This window comes from Dermacentor albipictus, chromosome 3, assembly GCF_038994185.2.
Source record: "Dermacentor albipictus isolate Rhodes 1998 colony chromosome 3, USDA_Dalb.pri_finalv2, whole genome shotgun sequence".
NCBI classification, from domain to species: Eukaryota; Metazoa; Arthropoda; class Arachnida; order Ixodida; family Ixodidae; genus Dermacentor; species Dermacentor albipictus.
The window spans coordinates 65,719,240-65,744,626 of record NC_091823.1 but is presented as its reverse complement, the minus strand read 5'-3'; the positions used below and the strand labels follow the sequence as shown (position 1 = coordinate 65,744,626).

The window sequence follows — 25,387 nt, the reverse complement described above, 5'->3', positions numbered from 1 at the left end:
TCGGCGCCCTCCCGAGCGGGGTAGCAAACCAGACTTCAGTCTGGTTAAATTCCCCGACTTTTCCTTGTTTCCGTTTTTCTCCCTAGCTTTGATGTTGCCTCGCAATGCATCGAAGGCAACATTCACTTGATTTCATAACCAGCTAAACACTTGTTATGTATGGCCTCAGACAATCTATGCGGTGAAAACTGTTCTCAAATATCTCACTTTCATAGGCTCACTTCGTAATGCAAGGATATTGAAGCATGATTCCTTGAAACAGTGCTGAAGCATGCTGCAGTCGGGAAATCACGCACACATAGTGGAGTCTTATACTTTTCTTATTTAATTTATTTCACAGCCGATAAACAATAAGCGAACTGCACGATTTAGTATAAAATGTGTTCAGCTTGCTATAAAGACTTACACAGAGATTCTACATGTCTGCCTACTTACCGATATGCCGCGGGCGCCTCTTGCGACACTTCCCAGACCACGCGTTAATCCTTGCGCGTGACATTTCTAACTCAAAATCAAATATTTAAACAAAATTTCATTTTAATACGACACGCAGCGTCATTGTAATGCCTAATATATCAGCTTAAATATTTTAAGTAGCATTGTCCTTATTGTTTAACTGGCCAAAGAGGCTTCGAAATTTTGCGTTTCTTTCTTTAACTTAATTCCAACAATTTCGTCCTGATAAAGCCTAGCAAAGCAAAACATACTAGTTTCGAAAGTTTTTGCATTTGATTATTTTGAGGTCGACCGAAATGATCACAACTTTGCCTGAGTTCCAACTATAGGTGGTCGAATCTCGACTATTAATCCAGGTGAAATGTCGTCTAGAATGCCCCCAATTCCGTGACTCTATATACGTGCGATTTCGGCGCAATTATGAGTAGCACAGAAGGTTCGTCTCTTGTTGTGGTAGTGTTTGGTGTTTTTTTTCTTTTGTCCTTGTTATATGAATTTCAAACTTACTCGAATGTTGTCGCGTAGTCAGAACGAGGTGAATCGGAAACTATTGCTAATTCGTAGGCCGACAGCTCATCGATGCAGTTATCGTCATTATTACCGCAGTGCTACGTACTACATAGCAACAGTCTTTCTTGGTGAAAAACACAGTGCAACAGACAAAAACTGCAGAGCCCTAGAACTACACAGACAGACGCTGAGCAGTACAGGCCCTGTGTATTTCACCACGAAGTTCAACCAACTTGCCAAATTCACACTTTTTGCCGCAATAGCCTAGCCGCGAGACTTGAGGTTACTGTTGACCAGCATTAAGTGAAATTATTCGGCAAACAAGCGTTTTTCTTTAACTCTCATCGCTCTAAATATTTCCCTGCCTCTCAAAGCTTCAATTTCTATTGGCCTCCGTTCTGTTACTCCATTGGAGCACCACGGCGTCGTTTCCCCATCCACTTTCTTGGGTATTTATGTGCCCTAGCAGAACCCTGGGAGTGTTAGCCAGCGCCACCACACACAAACCTTGGCAGTGGATGTAGAACATCCTTTCTGCCTCAGGTGTCACGAGAACGTGATCTTTTTGGGTGAAGGAACCCGCCAATAAACCCCCACATCCTACCCGAAGGCATAAATGTTGCCGGATTCGAGACTCTCGTTATGTAATAAACGAGAACGCGTAAAGCGAAGGTTGTGGGATCGTTCTCCACCTCAGGCAAGTTGTTTTTTCATCCACTTTCATTTCCATTAATATATAGTTTCCTTATTTCATTTATTAAGCACAAGTAATTTCCCTTCTGCTGTCTTTGGCGTCAGTATTCGTTGACTTCTTATGATATGACTAATAAAAACCGGGAACCTCGGTTAACCCCCTTGCTTTTCGTCCGTTGGAGTACGGCATCTCAGTTCTACTCATCTTGCCGTGCGATCATCTACTGTTTCTTAACCTCAATCCTGACATCATCTGTTCGCGTATAAACTACGTGCAATTAATATTGGCGTCATTTTTATCGCCTAAATAGCTTTCAGCCTATTTCGTTTTATTTTATCTTTATGTTGCGATTCCTTACACAAGCTTAATTAGGTCACTCGGGTGCCAACAAACAGTGCTATATATTCAGAAACGCTATTAGTGTACAATCGACACCAAGGCGCTCAAGCGAATCTGCACACAATAAACGCTCGGTATCGCGGAACTTCGAGAACCTGTAGAGTAAACACGCGTAGTCATTAGAGAGTGTTTGTGTGCTGATACCAACTAATTGTCTTCTGCAATGCCGATCTCATTGATCGGAGCGTAAAATGGTCTATATGACCTCGGAAAGTGTGGCGAAGGCAAAAAGGGTAGGGATACATCAATTACCAAATCGACTGTCCACCGAGGAAACAGGCAGATCATATCTCTAGTTTGAAAAGGTGGTTAGAACGATTGAAGGGTCGAAACGAGAGTTTCGACCTCAAGAAACTCCTTAGAATTGGCGTGCACACAATTGAGAGGTGTTGTCATTTTGGTATTTATGCCTTATTTCCTCTTCGTCAGTACTTATAACGTCCCGTGTCCCCTCCCCCAATATTTAGAAAACGTCGCTATGTTGTTTGTCCTAAAAATTTAGCTCGCATGTCTCCGAAATATGAGTGCCTGACTTGCCACGAATAGGTACTTCATCTCTCACTAACCGACGCGAAAGGCACCCGTTGTGCCCTTTCTAGAGGGATCTGCCGGCCTGGTTGCTTTCCCTCTGTCTTACCACTATTTGTTTTTCCTGTAATATTTTTAACAATAATTATTGGCTCAAACAATCAGTTTTATCAACGTGCCCTAGGAACAACCATGAGGTCTGAGCCCTGGCACCTGCATACAGTAAAAAAATAAAAATAAATAATAATAATAATAATAATAATAATAATAATAATAATAATAATAATAATAATAATAATAATAATAATAATATAATAGCGGTGGTGGTTGGGGGGGCGGTAGTTAAGGATTAGCAGCACTAAATAACTGTGCGGAAGCCATTCGCGACGATCGTTAATGTAAGCAAATAAGAGAACGCTTCTAGAAAGATATTCGCTTTACTAAAGAAATGATACGGTTGATTACGCACAATTGTTGCGGTGAAAATGTTTGGGTGCCCCTTGTTGTCTCATGGTGCAATTCCGCGTAGAATAGAAACGTTAACCAGCGCATCTCTGGCGATAGCATAGGTGGCTTTACGTATAAACCGATTTGACAAATGCGCATTGTCTCCAGCGGCGCGAGCACCGTCGGCGAAGGCGACTGCCGTCCTCCCCCGCTGCGCGAGCTGTTTTCCGTTACCGCCACGAAGAGAGCAGGGGGCGCGAGAAGAGCACCGAACTAGAACTGCAACGTACGCTTGCCGGTGCATAAAAGATACACCCTTGCGCATTGCGTTTGCCGCGCCTCGGAAGTAATGGCGGTGTGAGCCTAGAAGGCGCGCGTCAGCGTGCTCCCACTTGGCTCACTATTTTCGCCTTGGTAGACATCGTTTCCTACTTTTATGAGGCAGCCAGCATAGAGTTTGTCATAAAACTCTATGGAGTTTGTTACAATAGTTACTAGAGGGAACTCTGGCGCTCCAATCGTTCAGCCACAGTCGGAGTGATGGGAAGTCCATGGATTTGTTTGATCTTCATACTTGAGTACTCAGATAGTCTTGTGGTTTCGTTTATTACACTTTGCACGCGTTCATTGTCGTAAATTTCGGAGCAATCTATATTTTTTCTCTAATTGCAGAAGCCACCGCGAACACTCACAATAGCTACGAGAGCTTTCTTCTTTCTTTTTTACCTACCCCTCACGAACGCGCGTGTGAGGTGTCGGGCTGAGGCTACGAAGTCGGCTATGACGTCGTATGCTGCACTTGGCTCGCTGGGCTGTAGCCAATCAGAGCAGATAGCGCGTCGTGTTGTGAGCGGACGAAAAGCATCGGACTCGGCACTTCGACTGACTTCGTAAGTGGCTGCGTATGTGCCCTTCCTTGAAACTAGACGCCAATGTACGGGTCTCCTTTCATAAACTAATCTAGACAAACTGCAGCGAAATACACCCCGAATGCACTGTGTACGAAGACACCTTTTCAATGCCTATGATATAGCGCGGAGTCTAAAACAGGCCGTACCATCCGCGAGTAAGATAACTTTATGTTCTTGGAAGGTTAGCTCACCTTCCTGTGTGACACATGGTCACGCCAGCACTTCGCTACCGTCCTCGCAGCGAATATTCACTATCGTCGCTATAGCAGAGCCGACAGTCGCAGACAAAATGGTGCCACGCGTTTGCAACGTCAGCCTGCTTGTTTCTCGTATACTCGGCGAGTTCCAGTTGCGGCCATAATCGGAGACAGTCTATCTAGACAGCTGAGGGGACAGCCGGAGACAGCTTCGAGGCAAAGTAAGGGAACGCGTTTCGAGCCATCTGGAAGACATCTCTGCGGCGTAACGCCACCTCACGGAGACAAAAGAAAGTTGACAAAGGCACACATTTCTTTCTGTATTGTATAGGTCTGCGCCTCGAACCTATGTGACACATTAAGGGCATAGGAAAGCGTGTCTACGCTTTGCGTGTTTGTGTGTGCGCAGACGACCTTTCCGTGAAGGTTTCAAGTGTCCTGCTCAGTCACCCTCTTGTTTGGACAGGAAAGTAGCCTGCATCGTTTTTGACTTCGATGCTGTTTTCGCGAAGCTGTCCACTTTGACGTCTTTCGTGAGAATTAAGATGGACGCTGTCCACTTAGCCGTCTTTTTTGCCGTCTAGAGCGAGTATTGGAACACAGCCACTGCCTACACTCATTGACGTTGCAGTGTAGAAAGTGTAATTTTCATGCTACGCTACATATATAAAAAATGTGTTCGTGTAGGTGGGCAAATCTACAGTTCTTCACTAAGTAAATGAAATGGCGACTTCCTACACTAGCTACACTTGTGTAGCCCGTGTAGGTTAAAAATATAACCCTACTAACTGCTACAGGTTCGCTGTCGAGGTGGCCTTGAGACGTGCCAAGCGTCTTAAGGCACTGGATTGGCCGTGATAACTTCAAAAGGGCATTATATGCCATTTGTTGATGCATGCTTGTGTGGTGTGATGGTTTCTATATCGGCTGTCTGTGCTAGAGGTCCTGCGTTCGAATCGTGCCATCGGACAGTTTTAAATATGTCTATTTAATTATTCATTACGCAGCGCTTAATTCAAATTGAGAAGTTTGCAAAGTCGCAAAGCAGTTTGAAGTCAGAAGGACAAGGTTTAGGCAAATCCGTGTACTTCCCATAATTTCCACGCTGGCTCAACAGCCTCCATTGCAGCTCCCGTAGACACTAGCGCTAGAGTTCCCTCTAGTAATTCTTGAATGAAACTCTATGGCAGCCAGGGCACCGGTATTTGTCTGTCATGGCAGGGCAGTATCGGCTGCCCTGCCGTGTCTCTGGTTCCAGAGCGGAAACACTAAAACCAAACGCGCACTTTGATGTGCGATAACGTGTCGGGCCACCAAGTGTGTTTCAATCTATGCTCCGTACCTTACATGGCAGTCAATGCTGTGGAGTCTAGAGAGACTTCTTGCAGTGGCTTCGTTCGTGCTTGGATATAGTTTGATGGTTTGCTTTCTTTACCGCAACTGTAGTCCTTTGCTTTTTCTTTATATATGCTCAGTACCGAATTAAACAAGTTCTAATCCTAAAAAACCAACACACTTGGTATACGGCTGTTAATGCGTTGTTTTAAATCATTTTTATTTTTGTTCTTTTTGATTATTTTATTTGCAACCCGTTGCCTGGAGCTCCCCCGTGCATGCTCGCGCTAGCGAATGCTGTTGGCGCGCAGCGAAGCATGGACGGAACGCGCGGAGTGTTAACTTTTCTTGACCGAACCTCTTGCGTATATAGCTTCCACAGCGTTGACCGCTATGTATGGAACGGTGTATAGTTGCGCGATGCTCCTTCCTAACGCTTTCCTTCCGCCATGATCCCTTGAATGCTTCGGCAACCTTGCGGGCCTATTGGTTCCCGAGAGCCGCCACGTAGGCAGGTGCGCCCCGGATACGAGATACGGATACAGATACGTCAGAGAATGCTCGCTTACCGAGGCTAGCTGAAACGCTTATAGACACTGGCTAGCTCAGTCACGTCAGACTCCCTCCTAGGTTTTCTTTTTTTCTTTTCCTTCCTACATGCCTTCAGACGTCACAAAGCTCATGTGCGGCGGCACGTATCAGGCATCAAGTGCAATGCTGTGCAAGCTAGAGATACTATCTGCAATGAGCGCGTCCTCACATAGAAATAGTTTAATGTTCTTGATCGTAAGTGTGCGAAACTGCTCTTTATGTAGACTGAGTAATAAATGAAAAACGTTTTAATCCTTAGAAAGAAACTGTGGTATATGGTTATTTAATGCAATGTTTCAGATCAATTTGTTTTTCATTGCGTTTCTTTTCGTTTTATTATATTTCTTTGGGGGGTCGCACGAGCATACGCCTTCGGCACGCAGCACGGCTCGGACGCAGCGAGCGGAGTGATACGTTTTCGTCACCGAACTTCTTCCGTAGCTTCCGCGGCGTTGCACCTGATGTCTGAAAAGGAGTATAAAAGCAATTTGGCGTTCGCTTAAGAGATCGGCCACGCAGCTGGGTTGCACAAAAACACGCGCCTATTGCACTGGTGGATTTTCATCCACGTTCGACCACAAACCATCGACCACCTACCACGAAAACAGGCGAAATTGCAAAGTAAGTTCTTCGCTCTAAAATGAAAATACACGAGAAGTGCAGACTGCCGGGAGAAAGTGCGCCTACAACCTAAGCGATAAAGCTAATGCGCTTGTATGGCTATATATAACGAAAATGTCAGTTGGCATTTACCTTCGTTGTATTCCTTTTTTTTTTCTTTAGCACTTCTTCAAATTGAACCAGTTGGACATAACCCAGCTTCCAAATCTGTTGATAGTGCATTTGCCGCGCGTCAAGCAACCACGCGTTGCACGAGCAGGAATGAAGAGTTCTTTAGTTTTATGAGAACTGCATTAGTACTGAGCAAGAGTTCCAACTTGATTATTTATTCATTGATTTATTGAAGTTTCTCAACATCGGTGGCTCCTCTCGTGGCCGAATGTTTGCGCTGTCACATCTATTGTCAAATATAGCGCAGATGCTTCGCTGTTGCTAGGAGACCCGCAACATAACCTCTCTCTTGTTTGCCTTACCTGCTCGCCGGTAACAAGAATGCCCTAATTACTTTGTGGTGTGCAAGCGGGACAACTGTGTGCGGCTGTTTGCTTTGGGTGCGCTACTCAGACCCGCTGTAAGCTTCTCGCGAGAAGGCCAGACGATACGTTTGATCATCATTACTGTATAAAACAGACAAACCCAAGTTATCCCGACTGGTGGAACAAGTTCAAAAGACGGATCTATTAGGAGCATCGAAAGTACTCTGATTGTTCTTCGTTGGTAAGCAAGTAAGGATAGAGCTTCCGCTTCTGCGTGCAAATATGTTCACGCGTTGATCAAAACTTGTTTGAAAGGCGAAATGTGTAAAGTGGCCGTTCCCTGCCTGTTGCATCTATGCCCAAGAACGAGGACTACTAGACAGAAAATATTAAGAGCAGCCGAGCTACTGTCTCACGGGCGATACGGTCGCTACGCCACTACTGCAATTTCAGTACTATAGAAGGAGCCTACGGTCGTCTATACTTTTCATAAACACACATGTTGCAGGGCAAGATATCAAAAACCGTGTCTTGCTTGTTCATAAATTAAGCCAGTACTTCACTGAAGTACCACGCATCGATTCATTCACAGTGCCCATAGAAAACTTAACCGGCGCGAGACGACTAGTTGGTACATTTGTTGACAGTGCTCTGTGGGTACGAAGAAAAGGGCTCATGGACGAAACGAAGAAGGCAGAAAAGTTGCACGCGATTGTAATGCCTTTTCTTGCCTCGCTGTTCAACATTTTAAACTATTCCTTCAATACACTCGCAATAGAAAGACGCCGCATAGGACAGCAACTATGGGCGGCTTTCTCGAACGTCTGCCAGCCGCAGGGTATCATCTTTTCCCGCTCAATAGAAAACAGCGCCTGCATTCATTACACGGAACAGGGTTTTCAGTGGTAGTCGACTTACCTCTGAGTTGTTCAGTTCCAGCTGTACACTGCAAGAGGGGAAAATGAAATTGCTAGATTAGTGAGCGCCAAGTCAGCGGCACGCCACACGCGATACGCAAACTGCCGTCTTCCGTTTACAACGAAGCCAAACCCAACTATCGTGCGGCAAGAAAAATAAATTGAGTTTAGGAACGGGGCAGTAACCGTTTCATTGACGTAATAGTTCTGCGGGAACCCGCAAGGTGGAGAGAAGTAATGTGGAAAGCAAGGTGGAGAGAAGTAAGCCTCGCTTCATTGACTTCACGCAGCGTTAACCAAAGTTTGCACGCTTAAGGTTACGCTAAGAATTACAAAAAAAAAGAATCCTCAATGTTGCTCATTCACATGCATCAACCACAGTGTCATCGTAAGAAAGGCATTGCTTTACAAATGGCCCATCGCGACACTGAAGGCCTTCAAAATCTTGTAGTGGTTTGCAGACGTGAAGATATCACCTGAGAACAAGCGAAACGTTCGAATCTGTAAATTTCTTATCCCAGATGCAGGAGTAAGCTTACTGCCTCTAAGCAATGAGCAGTATATTTTGCTAACTTACGACCTTACTTGCAACATTGCCAATAAATAGGTTGACACGGCTTTTTCAATTAGCACTATGATGTTTCATACATATTAGGGCTGCTTTGGAGCAATTGAAATACGCTGCTTTCGCCCTAACTTTAGTCAGGCTCCTGCTTGCATTCATAAGCCAAACTTTCCAAGTTGCTTTAAGAACACTCTAAGAAGCTTGCCCTATTTACCTCTATTAGGTTTCTAACCGACTCAGCAGGTATGTCATTGAGGAGGTGGCATTAAGGAAGAAAAAAGTGCGCCAAGGTATGGAACCGTACTGGTTCGCGATCCGTGGTGTCAACTTAACAGATCGAAAACAATATAAGGACAAGACGAAGACGAAGTCAAGCGCTCGACTTGGTCCCTCTCCTTCATAATATTTCTAGTCTTAGATGCTAGCGGTGAAGCTAGCATCTAAGCTAGGACTCCACTCTACTCTACTCTCTCTGTCTTGCTAACGCTATCTCTAGAGCTCACTAAGGCCAGTCTGTGAATTTAGCATCAAAGAAAGGTAAGCGTGGCAGGAATGGCATTGTTCGTCATCACGGAACTTGCAGCAAGCATTTCTACACCCTCGGCCCATTCTAAGCGGTCTTTATTAAATCAAATGCGATCCTATTTTTCACTCTAGCTCTCTGTAGATCCAATATTTCCTTCGCTTTATATGCGGCAAGCTGTGTGCACGTGAGGCCTAAATTCGGGCGACAGGGAAGGAAGTGAAGTATAGGACCTAGAATAAAAAAGCCATCAAAACTTCTGAAAACCTTGCATGCCCCGAAGCCTAGGGGTTGGTTCGAGTAGACGGTCAGCAGTGTCTTGGGTTGGGCCAGTTGGTGTTTGCCGAGATTTAATATTATTTAGCGCAGAAAAACTACGAAACGCGGAGACGCATGAATGACACGTCAATTCTTGCTTGTTCGTGTTATTGGTGTGTCTGTGTGCTTCGCCGTTCTCGCTCTAAACAACACGAGCGGAAGGGGAGTGCGCACAACAAAACTGGAAGGAAGGAGTGATCCAGAGTGTGCGAACTTGGTAACAGACGAGGAGAGGGCGTCAAATCCCTCGTAATGGACTCTCACTACAGCCGCACCTCGGTGCTTCCGGTCGGACCCTTTAATTCAACCCACTTCCTCCACACGAAGGAGCGCTCCGTGCGTAGGCCGGGTACACGCGAGGGAAAAAACTGAAGGTTTGAATGTAGAGGAAGGGAGCTAAGAAGATTGATAGGCTGAAGAAGAGACTCCGTTACCGACAGTTTCGCCGTTCGCGCTTCAACACCCTTTTTCAAGCTTGCGTGTTAGCTTCCGCCGTAGCGCTTCCCCTGAAGTTTGCGAGCTGCGTTGGAGTGCGCCTGGCGTGTCTGCGAGTGGAAAGGGGGGGCGAGGCGAGGACACCTCCACGAGAAAAGCCACGCACGCGTGCCTAATGCGACCGGCACTATCACCACTGCCACTGCCACTTCCTACCAGCTCCTTTTATCACATACTGAAAGAAATTTCAGACTTGTATCATCTAGTTGCAGATTTCTCTACCTTTAAGACATGCGGGACGCACGCACGCGTACACACACCCTCTCTCCCTCTTTCTTCACTCCCCCTCTCTCTTTCTCCAGCGCTCACGGTGCCGGCGAAGCCCGAGCCTTCATAGCGCGACAGGGATACATATACTCCACACTCTTTTGCGTCGAAGACTGACAGAATCCTGCTTATGCCACGATTTTTTTTCTTTCTCTTTTTTTGTGTGTGTGAGATACGAAGCAATGAACAAGAATGAATTTAAGGTGTCGGCTGTACATCGAGCTCCTTTTTTTATTCTGCTGTGTAGTTGTTGTGGGAAAGTATTTCCACGAGTTTAGCCGAAGACTATGCGACACAATTATGGCATTGTCATTTCATAAAGTATCTCTTGAGGGCGGGCTCAGGTGTTCACTTCGTCAGTTACATTATAGCCGCTAAGAAGAACTGTCAAAGAAACAGAGAGAGAAACGAGTACTTACTGTTTTTATGGTATTTAAATAATGTATTTACCGGACAGTAAGTTGAATGAAATGAACGTGGCGCCGGTGGCTAAAATGATATGCCGCTAGCATAAATAGAAACACAAACATAAAGAACTAGCCCAAACACGTGTTACATGTAGCAACGTTGGAATACGACGTGCAAGCACTCTGTACCCGGTTTCTAATCGTTGTGCCGTTCTGCAGGTATACGTAATAAAGCGGGAGTTATGTCGTAATTACAAATTAGAAAATTGAACAGCGTATTTCGAATCTTAGTTTGCCAGTACACTGACCCCTTCTGGTTTCCTTCGTTTAAGATTTAGAACACACGCTCATAATGACAAAGCCTTCAGTGCAATTCAAAAAAGACAAGGACATGACAGAGACACAGGACAGCGCTGTCCTGTGTTTCTGTCCCGTCCCTGTCGTTTTCGAATTGCGCTAAAGGCTTTGCCATTATGAGCAAACCGTAGCAACTAGCCCAAGAATCAGCGTTGTAGAACATACAGACTGAAATGAGAAAACAAATTGAATGAACACTGGCCCTATGGGAATACATGTGGTGCATCACAGTCAGGAATAAGTACAGCTGTCTATGATTGTGTTGCGCTGAGTTTTAACACTGAAAGTGCGAAGCGTGAACACGAGCTTGCGCTTTTTTCCTTACACCTGCTGTTCTTTCATTCTTGCAGTATTAAAACTTAGCGCAACACAATCAAGTACGTGCACCAATTAACCCAGTTTATAGCTTTATAATACAGCTGTCGCACACATAAAAAAGTAGGGAGTCTGACATCCATAATCATTAAACGTGGCTTCAGTAGCATGTATACGCGTAAGATTTTCTCGTATTAGACATTAGACTTTATATATATATATATATATATATATATATATATATATATATATATATATATATATATATATATATATATATATATATATATATATATATATGAACGAATGTACTTGTTGTAGGCGAAGCGTATTCATCGCGGCATGTATCTCAGGCGCTTGTTGATCACGTAGAATCACACGATCTTCATTGGGACCGGACTAGAAATAACTAATTACTACATTTCAAGGCGCACTGTCTTATGGTCAGCAATATTTATTTATTTATAGAGAGTTTACACTCCAAATACCATATTCCATATGATAACATGCGTAGATAAAAATATACAATACACAACAATCCAGTTAACTTCCATATGTTTGTGGGATTACCACAGAAACAATAAATTTAAAGGTACTCTGCAATAATACGTTTATTCATTATTTATTCATTCATTCGCTCGTTCATTCACTCGTTCATTACACGTAATCTAATTCCGCCTGTAAAGCGTCGATTCCTTGCAGGATGGCGATGGCGAAGCACTTGATGATTACGAAATGTGCAAATTGTTCTACTTTGTGTTCACTAAAGACTGAGTCCTGCAAAGACTTGCGAAGTGCAATACTGTGTATCTGGTTTCACTCGTCCATCGTGAAGCACGCTCTTTCGGCACTGCTAGACTGCTGCAATGCGACGCACTTGAGAGCGCGGCTCTGAGCCCCGCACTCACATTTTTTTCCCTTGCCACGTTCATCCTGTCTTTCTCTCCTTCATCTTTTATGCGAAGCATATTACGAGGGCTCAACCCAGCTCCTCAGGCGCGGCGGTGACCATGAAATCACGTGACACCGTGACGTCACGACAGAGGAGAAGTGGCTTTGGCTCAACTCTTGCAAGACGGGCTGGGTGGGAATCGAACCAGGGTCTCCGGAGTGTGGGACGGAGACGCTACCACTGAGCCACGAGTACAACGCTTCAAAGCGGTACAAAAGCGCCTCTAGTGAATGCGGTGTTGCCTTAGAAACGCGCTGTTTCTAAGGCGTGCGTCTCTTGCTCAGGCGCACATTTCGTTGCCGCGCCGAACGCTGCTTTGCTCGACGCTCACCGCGTCCAATGCGGGGCGCGTAGTCGCTGCCCTGTAGCCCATTGTCTTACACCCCTTGGCGGGTCGACGGGAACGCTGTCGCGTTCCACTCTTGAAGGCGAAGAAGTAATGCATGAGTTGTTTCTTCGTCTAGCCGAACCAAATATAGCCAAGCAACAGCAGTTCACCAGGCTAAACAGTGGTTCAACAACTAAAATAAAGGCTAGTATGCTTCGCATCCTGGGCTTAACCTTACCTAAGCCACAGCCATTTTTTTCTTCCCATTCCCCCCTTCCCCGTGCAGTGCTGTTGAGGTGTCCTCCTGTGAAAGACAGTTACGGCGCTGCACTCATCTCTTCCATCTCCTTTTCTAAAATCACTTCACGCATACAAAAGAATGTGGGAACAAAGAGGCTGCAGCGGGATCCCTAACGGACAGTGAAGTTCACTGTGCGTTGAATATGCCTGAAAGTATTGAAGCAAAAGCTGGCTCGATTTTCGCCAGGAAAAAGCATGATGACACCAAGAAAAAGTTGGTAGATCGTTGCTGCAGAGGTGGACAAAGCGATGTAGTAGACACGACGATACGAAAACAACATCTTCTGTTAGGTATGATTAGTGTTAGATTGTGTCCCAGGTCCAAAAACTAAAATACATGTACATTTACAAAGAAGAAAAAGCAAATCGTCGAGCACGAATTTCCTTTCTCGCCGCAAGCTCTTCTTTGAACTTCTTCGCGTGCAGTTACGATCGGCCAACGGGGGTAGTCACTTTCCAGCCTCTTCCGCCCCACTGCGACGAATCGCTTCGTGAAGCTGACAATGCGCCCACCTTAAACAGACTTGTCACCCAGCGGTGACGATTGCATCATCGTCTCTGTTCCTGCTGTCTCTATTCGTAGGCGCGTTCCTCCGTGGGAGTCCGTACTATACGGGAATGTCATAGAATAATATTATAATAACAGAGATAATGCGAGATCGTGTTTGCGTACCCATCGTCCCCATTAGCACTAATAGGACAATAAATGTGTTCGTACCTTCGTTCGAAATTCTGCATCGCCTCTGCGTCGTATGCTAAACAACTTTGCTGCTCATCCACCTTCAAAGAGTGGAATGGTTCGGTATTTTTTTCTCTTGTGTTAAGACTGGAACAAATTGAAAATGTAAAAATTGCTGTGCACGCTTTGGAAATTATATACCAACAATATTATTTTCTCGAAGTGACTTGTACATTGTGTGTACTTGTCCCTACTGCAACACTGGTGTTTGTGACCAGCGAAGGTGTAGTCTCTTGTCAGTTCACGCAACACAGGAAATGGAAACTTAACTCCGAATTGATAACCCGCATTTGTTCATTTCCCATATGCTGATAATAATATGAAAGCCGCTTTTGGAAGAAACAAATAGCCGACAAATAAAAGGCTCCCCTTGCATTGTGGCCGCACGAACAATGAGTTCCTCCAGGCTTCCCTATATACGGACTTCGTTTGGCCTCTCAATGGGCTCCGCTGAGTCAGATGAAAAGGCCTGCCTTGGGGCAGCTCTTTGTTCAGCGTCATTAAACGGGCCCACTTCCCTGATCTCAAGTTCGCGACACACCGGTTCATTGTTGCCTTCTTGGCAGCCAATGAAGCGCAATTCTCGGCAGTCGACAAGACCCGACGTTCATTCAGGTGTTTGCTTTCGTCCTCACTTTCTGGAAGGCAGGAACTTATCTTCGTCTTATCTTTGACCGCCCCCTTTTGTCTGTTGTCTCTTCTGACCGATATGGCGCGAACAGTCAAGTCATTTCTATGCGAGAATGTCCTTCTGTGTCCACGCGCTCGAACACATTGTAGACACCTTTCATTGCACAATGACGGGGGCTGCTGAATGTTTACAAGCAGAAAGTGAAATAAAAAAATTAAGTAAATCGCATTTTTAATAGTTATCTTCAGGTTTCGTTCTTCTTGCCCTTAGATATTGGCGCAAACGAGCTTGTATGCTTTGCGCTATCGCGGGGAATGTCGTCGTGGCCTGCCATGGGAAGTAAATAGAACCAAAGGAAAATTTCGAAGTGGCCTACTGAGTTAGACATAATTAAAACTATTACGCAAAGCGACGAAGAGACAAGACTTAAGCGAGAAAACTTGCGCTCGGGTGTCGCGTGTTGTTTTGTCGCTTAAGTCCCGTTCCTTCGTTGCTTTGCGCAGCAGTTTTAATTACGGATAGATCTCTACGAAAAGAATGTTTAGAGACTGTCGCTTCCGTTTACACCGCTGAGTTCATGCAAGGAAATGGGAGCAGGTTAATTGCGTTGAACATAGAACGCCCATTCCTAAGGCTGATAATGATCAGATCAGAAAGATGGTGAAATTCTAGCCTCCCTTTCATTTGCTATTCTCCGCACTGTTAAAGACGTTCACAGTAACTGGCTCATACTTACTATATTTTTTTTCTAACTTCAATGTTCGGGATTTGCCGGGAGGCTTTGTGTTCCTCTACAGTTCTACTGTTGAAAGCGTGGGGGCCTTTAATACATATGGGGAGGTAAATGACTGATCATTTCACTTTATTTCATATGAACTACGCTCACGCCTGCGTTATGGAAAATTGGACTCCTCGAGGCAACCACCTAAGCAGGGAGGCATGTTCACAAACCAAACTCAGTAGATGCACTTAAAGTACATGCTTTATTTGAGTCAATAGGACAGAATAGCTCTCACATTCATTTTTCGCTAAGTGCAGCGATCACGAATCCCTCACTAAACTATTGAGTGGTAGTGCATTTCGTACATTTCAATACAAGAAAGAACTTAGAAGGCTCAATTTCTAATGGTTATTATTGAACAAGATTTCTTGCTGGTTATTTTTATTGCTAAGTATCTTGATTAATCCAGCATCCGTTTAAAACAGTCGTTCCTAACCTACCTCCTACTTTGTTTCTGTAGCATACGACACTATGTCGCCCTTTGTTGCAACGTTTACGTTTTCAAGGCTCCCTTATTAGTATTTCTTACACCGAATTTCCTGTTGACATCCCAACGTTGATTTTACATCCTCAGCATCATCATCATCAGCCTGGCTACGCCCACTGCAGGGCAAAAGCCTTTCCCATATTTCTCCACCTACCCCCGTCATGTGTTAATTGTGGCCATGTTATCCCTGCAAACCTTCTTAATATCATCCGCCCACCTGACTTTTTGCCGCCCCCTGTTACGCTTCCCTTGTCTTGGAATCCAATCCATAACCATTAATGACCATCGGTTATCTTCCCTCCTCATTACAGGTCCTGCCCATGGCCATTTCTTTTCTTGATTGCAACTAAGATTTCATTAAATCGCGTTTGCTCCCTCACAACATCTGCTCTTTTCTTATCCCTTAAGGCTACACCCATCATTCTTCTTTCCATAGCTCGTTGCGTCGTCCTCAATTTAATTAGAACCCTTTTCGTAAGCCTCCAGGTTTCTGCCCGTAGGTGAGTACTGGTAAGAATCAGCTGTTATCCGAAATACCACGAACAACATGTAAACATATGCAGATGCCACACTGCTGAATAGACCCTTGGTAATGTTGTTTTCGGTCGCTTGCAGATACTCAGATTATTTTTTTTGTGCATACCACCTAATTTCATAATTAGTCCTAACCATATAATCAACTTCGCAAGTATTATAATACGATGAAAAGTGCCAATCAGAAAATTGTAGAGGAACATGGAAAACACAGGCGGCACTAACATCACTCTGCAGCACAAAGGGGAAAACATTCAGCGACAGTATAATATATGAAACACTTAAATACCTCACAAAGGCAAGCGAAGCAAAACATGCAATAGCATTCCAGTGGATACCAGGGCATTGCAACATTCCTGGCAACACAGCAGCTGATGAAGCAGCACGACAAGCGCACCTGAAAGATGATACGGCTCCGCTCCCAATATCAAAGAATGAATTACGCTGCATTATAAGGACAACGTCTTTCAACATGTCTAGAAACACTTGGTTTGACCAGAATTCACTTATATCATATTGATCCATTTATTGAATTCAAATTTTCATTGTCATTAGATAGAACTATGGAAACGCTTATTCATCGATTAAGGCTAGGCACTGCCTACACAAAGCATTTCTTACACAGAATTGGCCGAGCGGAAACCCCCGAATGTGATTGCGGATTTGTAGATGAAGATATATATCACCTCCTTCTAGATTGCCCACATCACGACACACCAAGATGCCGACTTAAATCAGCGCTAAGTAAATTAGACCGCAGACCTTTCAGTTTAAGGAAACTTTTGGGCCCTTGGCCAACAACGGCCTTGCAGAAGAGCGCTTTAAAAGCACTAAAGACTTTCTTTGAAGACAGCGGCATCGCTGGACGCTATTAGTGCTTTCATTGTTTTGTTCATTTCAATGTGACTCTATATATCCATCTGTTTGGGAATTATGTTATGTTGACTGCTTTGTTGTGACTGTGAATGATTGTTTACACGATGTATATACCACCCGCTGACTAGACAATGTGCTATTAGGCAACAGTATCGTTTGTACTTTTGAGACTTTCGACTACATAAGTGTGGAGACATTTGCCATGTATACTGTATGTACCCGCTGACCCGCTGACTGGAAAATGTGTTATTAGGCGACAGTATCGTTTCTACTTTTGAGACTTTCGACTACATAGGTGTGGAGACATTTGCCATAGTCTTCCTGTGGAAACGTTGCTTTATAAGTCCTGGTGCTTGTGTGAAATGATTATTTGATATGTAACCGTGAACCCTGAATGATGTATGACGGAACCACCCAAGAGATAAGGAGTAGCCGGCGCCTTAAATTGCGCGCCAACATCTCCTTATATCATATCAATAAAAAAAAAAACATGGAAAACTCCCGGTACAGCTCTTTGTTGCTCAATGCATGCTACAAAAAAGTGTCTTTCCGAGCGTGAAAAAAGGCCGTGAAAACCCGCAATGTGCCTAGAGCGGCCAGTCGTGCGGCAATTTTTCGTGTATTCGCGGGTTTCTTGAACGTGCGGAAAAAGCTTTTATTATGTAGCACGTATTGAGCAACAGAAAGCTGTATCGGGAATTTTTTCATGTTGCTCTACAATTTCCTGATTGACACTTCTCATCTAATTATAATACTTGAGAAGCTTATTATATAATCAAGGCTGATTATGTAATCAGGCGCAATGCAAAAAAATAATCTGAATATCTCCAAATGACGGCAAACAACATTATCTTGATTCGGTCCAGCTACGTGGCATTTGCGTATATTTAAATCTTCGTGCATGATTTTTGGGACACTCTGTATATTGGCTGATTGTAACGTGCAAAAGTAACCTCTCGGCTATAGCAAACACCCTAGCGGAGGGGTTATAATTAGTTTTCACTACATGCTGTTCCTTTAACGCATATGTGATATGCAATATTCGAGCAATATTCGCACTCCATACCCGTCAAGATTCTCCTTGCGTGGATCGGTATGTAACTCACGAGTCCTCCTCAGCGTAGAATGGTAGAGCTATTGAGCCGTGGTCGCCGTTGTACAAGTAAGGGGGCGTTCCAGCTGTAATGCTGTTTCCTTTTCCAAGAGGGGCTTCCTAATATTGCGAAAGCTACTATTGGTGACATGAGGGAAGATAGTTTCTTTTATGCCCAGCCAGTGCAGCTTACATGGAGCGTTCTGTATTGTCAGCAGAGATTCAGCCTGTACTGAAAATACGACATCAATAACTGTTTATTCTCTCGACACGTGTAAAGTCTGTCATGGCAATCCTAACGAAAACAGCAAAATACGCTTGATATTTTCGCTGGAAGCCTTAAAATGTGCATAAGCACATCTTTGTACAGGCTGCGGAGGAGCTCTTATTCAAAATTAATTCTGTTTCTCCCTCACCCGTCCTTGTTCTCGCAGCATCGTCATCAATTCCGCACACGAGTGGCGGCCGTGGTCCAACCATTGTCCTGGAGCCACCGACAACGGTCGAGTTCTCGAGCGAGACCGGCGCCGTGCTTCCCTGCTCGGCTCAGGGACAACCGCATCCCAGCATTCGATGGGAGAAAGAGGACGGGAGCTTGGCAAAATCGGTAAGGGAAAAGCGTGAGAGCACTTCCCAAAGCTTCATCTGGCTCAGGATCACAATGTTCTCTGGCATGACGTACATCTGCTCCATCTGAATCTACTGGTTATAGCAATTGCGCTATCGCAGCTTCGTCACAATCTCTATCATGGTGACAGAATGCAGCGCATAAATTATAGGGACAAACAGCACGAAGTACACGAGACTTACTTATAACTGAAATTTCATTGCAGCAACCTTGCCTTTATGTGAGTACAGAGAGCCATATCTCATTTCAACTGAATTTTGTCTTTCCGAGACCCTTAAAAATCATATCGTGCCCACCAGACAACTATACTTTAGTACATAAGACGAACGCTGGCTTAGAGCCGATACTGAAAAGAAACTTGCCCAATACAAAGTTCTGCTTGATCTTTCATGTCTGCGCATCAGCCTATACGATTCCCCCGCAGCTGCAATGTCTTCTTGTAATGGCGGGCGAACCCAGCGCCATTGATTTCCCGAGTAACTTCTCAACTTCGAATACATGTAAAAGCGCAAGTGCAACACCACTTAACTTGTTGCACGTGTATGGCGTCCATAATTTGCGTTAAACTATCAAAATCGGCAGGAAAAAAATGAACCCTAACACTTAGGTTAGGCTCTGTGTTTCATCTAAGGCACGTCTTTTGCAGCAGCATTGCTGCGAGAGGAGACGGGGGCGTAGTGACTGCGCGAAAATTACGGAGCTTTAAGCAAGACGTGTAAGGTTCAAGAAATGTAATCCAGAGTCTGACAATGGTGGTGCCTTTACATCCAGGTTCCTGGGCTACGAGAGATTCGGTCGGACGGCTCTCTCGTGCTTCCTGCGTTTGGCGCCTCCCACTTCAGACCGGAAGTGCACTCGACCACCTACCGATGCGTGGCTTCGAACGCATTTGGTCTCGTCAAGAGTCGCCTCGCACACGTCCGAGGAGGTAAGTGCACATGACAGCAAGATCAGAGTATCGGCAAGCGAGACGACAATACAGGCTTCATAGTTGAAGCTCATAAATCGTTTTCTTATCTGGTAAACTGAACTAAAGTTTACGAATGCAAACAGGATCTATGTTTTTTTTCCTTCTTCAATTTGCATGCTTAAGAATGTGTCCTTAAAGCAAATGGTTCTCTACCTCTTACCAGGGGTTTGGCATTAGTCGTCGTTTTCTCACCCTGTATATCTTTGTACATATACCATGTGCTTCACCAGGAGCGCGGGCTTTCTCGGGTTTCCTAACAGGCTTCGAAGAAGCTTTTGCGTAGCAAGTATTGAGCAACAGAGAGCTGGATCGGAACTTTTTCAGGATGGTCCGCAATTTTCTCATTTACACTTTTCCTCTGACTATAAAATTTAAAGAACTTGAATTAATAATAACAACTAATTATATGATCAGGCTAAATATTTAAAAGAAACAGCCTGACTTGCTCCAAGCAACGTCAAAGAACATTACCTTGGTTCTTGCCAGTTATGTGCCACTCGCGTATTTCTTAATTTTGAAACAAATGACGTGGGACACTCAGTACAGATAACTTGGGACGCTAGTTATGAGCTTGCCGAGTAGACAACTTGGGCCACTGTTTATATGTGCGAATATAGAACTTCGGAATTGCACATGTGCAACTGGACATGGGCCATTGGGTTTGTACCCGTTCTTCGCCACTCCACTAGAATAAATTTGCCACTGTGGCATAAACGTATGAAGCCTTGAATGTACCAAGACGTGTGTCGTGCTTCTTTGTACACACAGGCCGCATCAACGCCTTTCTGCCGATGAGCACAATCTTCGTCCTCCTGACGCAGACAGCTGCTACAGGTGACGAAACTGACGAAACTATCTCGTACTACTGCTACCTTGCCAGCTCAAAGCGTCGCGACGTTTAGATTGCTACACTGCGTCTGATCTTCTGTGCGTATTCGAAGAGGTGGCGGCATCAGGAGTGTCGTCAAAATAGAAAAGAAAGTCTGTGTGTGAAGTTTGCGAATCTGGTCACGTGGCATATATATATATATATATATATATATCTGCCGCTGCATGGCTTGCCGCAAAGTGTCGAGCAACACTTTGCAATGTGGCAAACGTCGTGGTTTACCTCATAAATTCAGTACCTGAAGGAGAAGCGCCGCAATGCCCACGCATTTCTCTCGCATTTGTTATTAGTATTCCTGCTAAATCGCCACTGACTTCTTTGTTTTTTCCCTCACTTCTACTTGAGGAGCGACCGAAAGCCAAACATATAAACAGTACTTTCACAGTCACATGATGGATTTTTTGCGCTATCATTGCAGAAACGCACATTCGTTGATATACTAGTGTTTTTCCTGATATTATGTGCTAATATTTTGATATTCCTTAAACTCGGGCATGGTAACGTCCGGATGTAAAAATAATATCGTTTAGCAATGTATTATTTAGCCTCAAATTTATTTATTCGTGTCCGATTGCACAAGAATATCTATTTTCCCATCTCCAGCCAATTAATGTTCGTGCATTCACACATCCAAACAAAGAAAACTTATACTTAAACGTAAAAACTACACTTATATGACTTATGTGATGCAGACCGCGAGAAACTTATATAGCAAAACCCTATGTTGACAACGTCTTGACGTCTCTACAGGCAGCAATTTTTCTTTGCGAGCAAATCCTGAAGAAAACAGACAATAATGATTTTTCCATTTTCTACGCCTTTCTCTGAAATTTTAGACCCCAACATTCTGATCGCCAGTATTTTCTCGTTCTTTTGGTTTTCGTGTTAGATTTTGCTCGAGGAATGCGTGCGCGAAAAGAGTGACCAGCACAGGCCTCAAATCTTCATGCACATTTTGAGAGAGTATGATAGCATGTTTTCTTCGTGAAATAAATATTCATTGTTGGTAGGCAGTTTTATTCATGTGTTTTTCACGTGACGGCGCAACTCCAGACAACACTTGCGTGGCATGCCAGTAAGACCTTGCCCAGAAAGCAACTGATGTAGGTGCACCTTTTATTGCTACACTTTTATCAAAACCTGACGCAGCGCAGGACGTACGCGGTTTAGCACGCGCTATGACTGACGCTGCAGAAGTGGCACTCACATTGTTTCGCACACCATCGTTTGCGATCACTCGGCCCTTCTTAGCAACTGCGCCTGTTACCTGGTCTCTCTCGAAATCAAAAAAGCATACTCTGTCGCTCCCTTGTAAGTACTCCATTCACCAACTCTTACAAATCCTTGATGATATAAAGTTTGTAAACAGGAATGAAGTGCCTCAGACAGGCTGGCCTGTCTGAGGCTGGCTGTCTGAGGCACTTCATCCCTGTTTACAAACTTTATATCACAGTGTGCCATTCCATCTGTCAGCCCCTTTCTTGTTTTTGGAAATCCTTGATGAGTATGAACAAAAGCGCCCATTGCATCATCTATGATTCCAAAAAAAATAACACACACACACACTCACACTCACACACAATCACACAAGCACGCACCCACACGCACACGCAAAGCACCTTCTACGCTACTGATCTTCCTTTACCCGCCGTGGTTGCTCAGTGGCTATGGTGTTGGGCTGCTGAGCACGAGGTCGCGGGATCGAATCCCGGCCACGGCGGCCGCATTTCGATGGGGGCGAAATGCGAAAACACCCGTGTGCTTAGATTTAGGTGCACGTTAAAGAACCCCAGGTGGTCAAAATTTCCGGAGTCCTCCACTACGGCGTGCCTCATAATCAGAAAGTGGTTTTGGCACGTAAAACCCCAAATATTATATTATTATTATATTGATCTTCCTTTGAAGTTGAAAGCCTTGCCCTTCGCACCGCTTTAAACCACCTGTACCGAAGGCATTTCCCACTGAATGATATATTTGGACCATGGTCTCGCATATCAGAGCTGCTCGGCACCGCAAGAGAACCACTGCGATTCTGGAGGCCACTCAGACCGACCGATCTTCTGCAAGGCAGCGCCATAAATTCCGTTATGTCGATGACTCCAGTGCACACCAACTCTTGACTTTCTCCCCTAAATTTTCCGTCCTATTTTACTTTCCCTCGGCGCAGGTTAGACAGCGGGGCTCCGTCCTGGCTTAACTCTGCGTCCTTCATATATCATTTACTCTCTCTCTCTCTCACTGACAGAGAGCGGTAAGAATAGACAAAGAACTGCAACAACTTTCCGAAACATGTACTTGTCTTGTGAGACTAAAGAGGATTACATTGGACATATTGTGTTGCCACAATACAGTAACAGCACATTGCATAAAAAAGGAAGAGTAGTCCACTGCTTCCAACCAATGCCTTTCACCCCGAACTCGTGTGAGCATCACACAAAATGGTACAAAAGTAGAAGACGAATACTTGCAGCGGATGAAAAGTTATATATATGTCCTGTTATAGAGAACATTGGGGGTCTAAATGTGCAAAAATTAAAAAAAACACAGATTGAGGAAAAATAACACACTTTGTAGAAATTCACGTGTAAAATGGAAAAGAGTGAAATATCGCCCGTTCCCTTTTAGCTTGACGTAAAATGCTCCAGACATTTGGTCTGGGCTATGCGCAATGTTATTTCGCAGCTGTAGATTTCACCCCTGCTGTAGCTGAAGCAGCACATTTGGCGCAGCCTAATGATATGGCAGTCATTATAGCAGAAAAAAAAAAGTTGCGACAAAATTTGTCTCAAAATCACCCCACCAGAACGTGAACGTAGCAAAATGCACATCGCCAATTCTGCTAAAAATAGGAACCCGTACGACCGCATCGGAAAGGATGCGTGCCGGAGGAGAGCTTGTGGTTATTGCGCTGACTACGCATTCGCTTTGCAGCGGGAGCACTCTCAATGAATGCAACAGCATCCCTAGACGACGACGCCTATACGACGCTGGAGCAATAAAGACGAAGATTGCGGAGCGACAAGAAATACGATCGACGACGAGCAAACCATGCGACTCAGCTGTGGGTATCAAGTGACCATTCAGGGACGTACATCAAGACCGGCGCCAGCATTTTCGGAAATGCTGATGCGCGATGACATGTACTGATGATGGTAGCGCAATTCACTCACTGCGCGACAAGCGCCCATAGGTTCGCCGGTTATACCAGCCGCTGCTGTCTTATTTTTGTTGTAGGCATTAGTCGCGATAAGTCTGATGAAATTCACTCACTTGGGGATTCTCGCTAAGCCAGTTCAGGGTAGAACGTGAGTGAGTGTGACCGGAGTGTAATCGGCGTTCAGAGAGGAAAGATGAATAACAGCGAACGTGAACAAAAAGAAATAAGAATGAAGTCAGAAGCCTACTGTAAGTACATGGTTGAGACGGAGCGTTGGCCAGCGTTGCCTTCGATGAAAAAAAAATAGCCTTGCCATTATACTTGTTGCTTCAGAGTGCGAGTATCGAGTAGTAATATGTGGCTATGTTAATTATGTTAATTGCTGATGGTTGGGGAACGTTGATGATAATTTGGGATGTTAATTATGTTTTCGTTGTTTCGCCACCGGCTGTTATCACTTCTACTAACAAAATCACCTCAAACAACATAATTGCTCCTCTGGGTTTCACTGTAATGTTTACGCCATAAAAAAATTGCAGCACGTACGAGAGAACAAAATCAGGTAGTCTTGAAGTACACTAACGCTGCCGTTCTTCAGTGGCTCCATGGCCTCGCTATGTTCCCTGAACGGCTGCGACTGCGATGTCGACATCAGTCCCGGCCTGCCAGTTGTCAGCGGGGAAGCAATTCCGAGTAATGGCTGCTGTCCGTGCTCCACGCTTACGGCGGTAAATAATGGTTAACGAGCGGCTCACCCTTCAGACCTTAGTGCGTGCTTCTTTTGCCGGAAGGGCCAACGAAGAGGACATTATGTTGATCGGAAAATTAATGGCTGAAAAGGATGCAGCTACGCACCGAAATCCCACTCATTTCTGCATCCAGGTGCTGAAGTTCCCTCAGTATCGAGGGGGTCTGAAGTGTCTAGAGCCGGCATAACGACAGTGCTAGCAAATCGTCGGCAAGCCGTTTTTGTGAATTCTTCATTGCACTCTCTACAGGGATATATATGAACGTGAGATCACGCTCGATGAGTTCGAACAAATGGCAGGTGGAGGAAACAAAGCCCGAATTTAATTCACGTATCTTTCATATCACCTGACGAAAAATATGCCGCGTGGGAAAACTTTACTCAGCTTAGTTAAGCTGGAAGCTATCAGTTTCAAATTGATTTCTCGGTGCACTACATGGCAAGAGGAAGACGGTACTTTGGAATTTTATTTCGTACCTTTTTGTGTGAAATTCGCCCTGCTCAGTAGCAATGCCAGCCGCGTGGGCAGAGCACGAAAGCGTTCGTAATTTAGGAGAGCGCGCGTTTTCTTATCTCATCGGCTCGAGCATCATTTGGAGTTCTGTTCGTTATCGCAGCTGCAGCTTATGTACAATGACGCTCCAACATTTCTCCGCGAGAAGCCGCGAACAGCTGGCGGAGGTCTCACGCTCGCCAGCTCTGCGAGTTGTCGGGATGCGCCACGATTAGCGTCATTGGAAACAGAGGCCCGAGAAGATTTGTGGCGTGCGCATTGACGGCGCAGGATTTAGTTGGATCTGCCTCGCGATCATTTGTCTTCGTATCCACGTGGGAAACTTGGCGAAATAGATTTCGTCCTTCTTTTGTTTCCAGTTTGATATTGTTCGGCGTTGAATCAGTTGCGAAGCTTCGTCTTTCGGGAACGTTTGCTTACGTTTCTGTTTT

At 44.8% G+C, this 25,387-nt stretch overlaps 1 protein-coding gene across 1 annotated transcript in view; it reads left to right on the top strand.

The window, feature by feature from the left end:
• The window catches only part of LOC139057708 (cell adhesion molecule Dscam1-like), a 98,746-nt gene that overhangs the window by 58,522 nt on the left and 14,837 nt on the right, over positions 1 to 25,387 (top strand). Inside the window, exons 2-3 of the mRNA XM_070536451.1 lie at positions 18,485 to 18,657; positions 19,450 to 19,606. Coding sequence (XP_070392552.1) covers positions 18,485 to 18,657; positions 19,450 to 19,606 — 330 coding nt within the window. The remainder of the gene's footprint in view (positions 1 to 18,484; positions 18,658 to 19,449; positions 19,607 to 25,387) is intronic.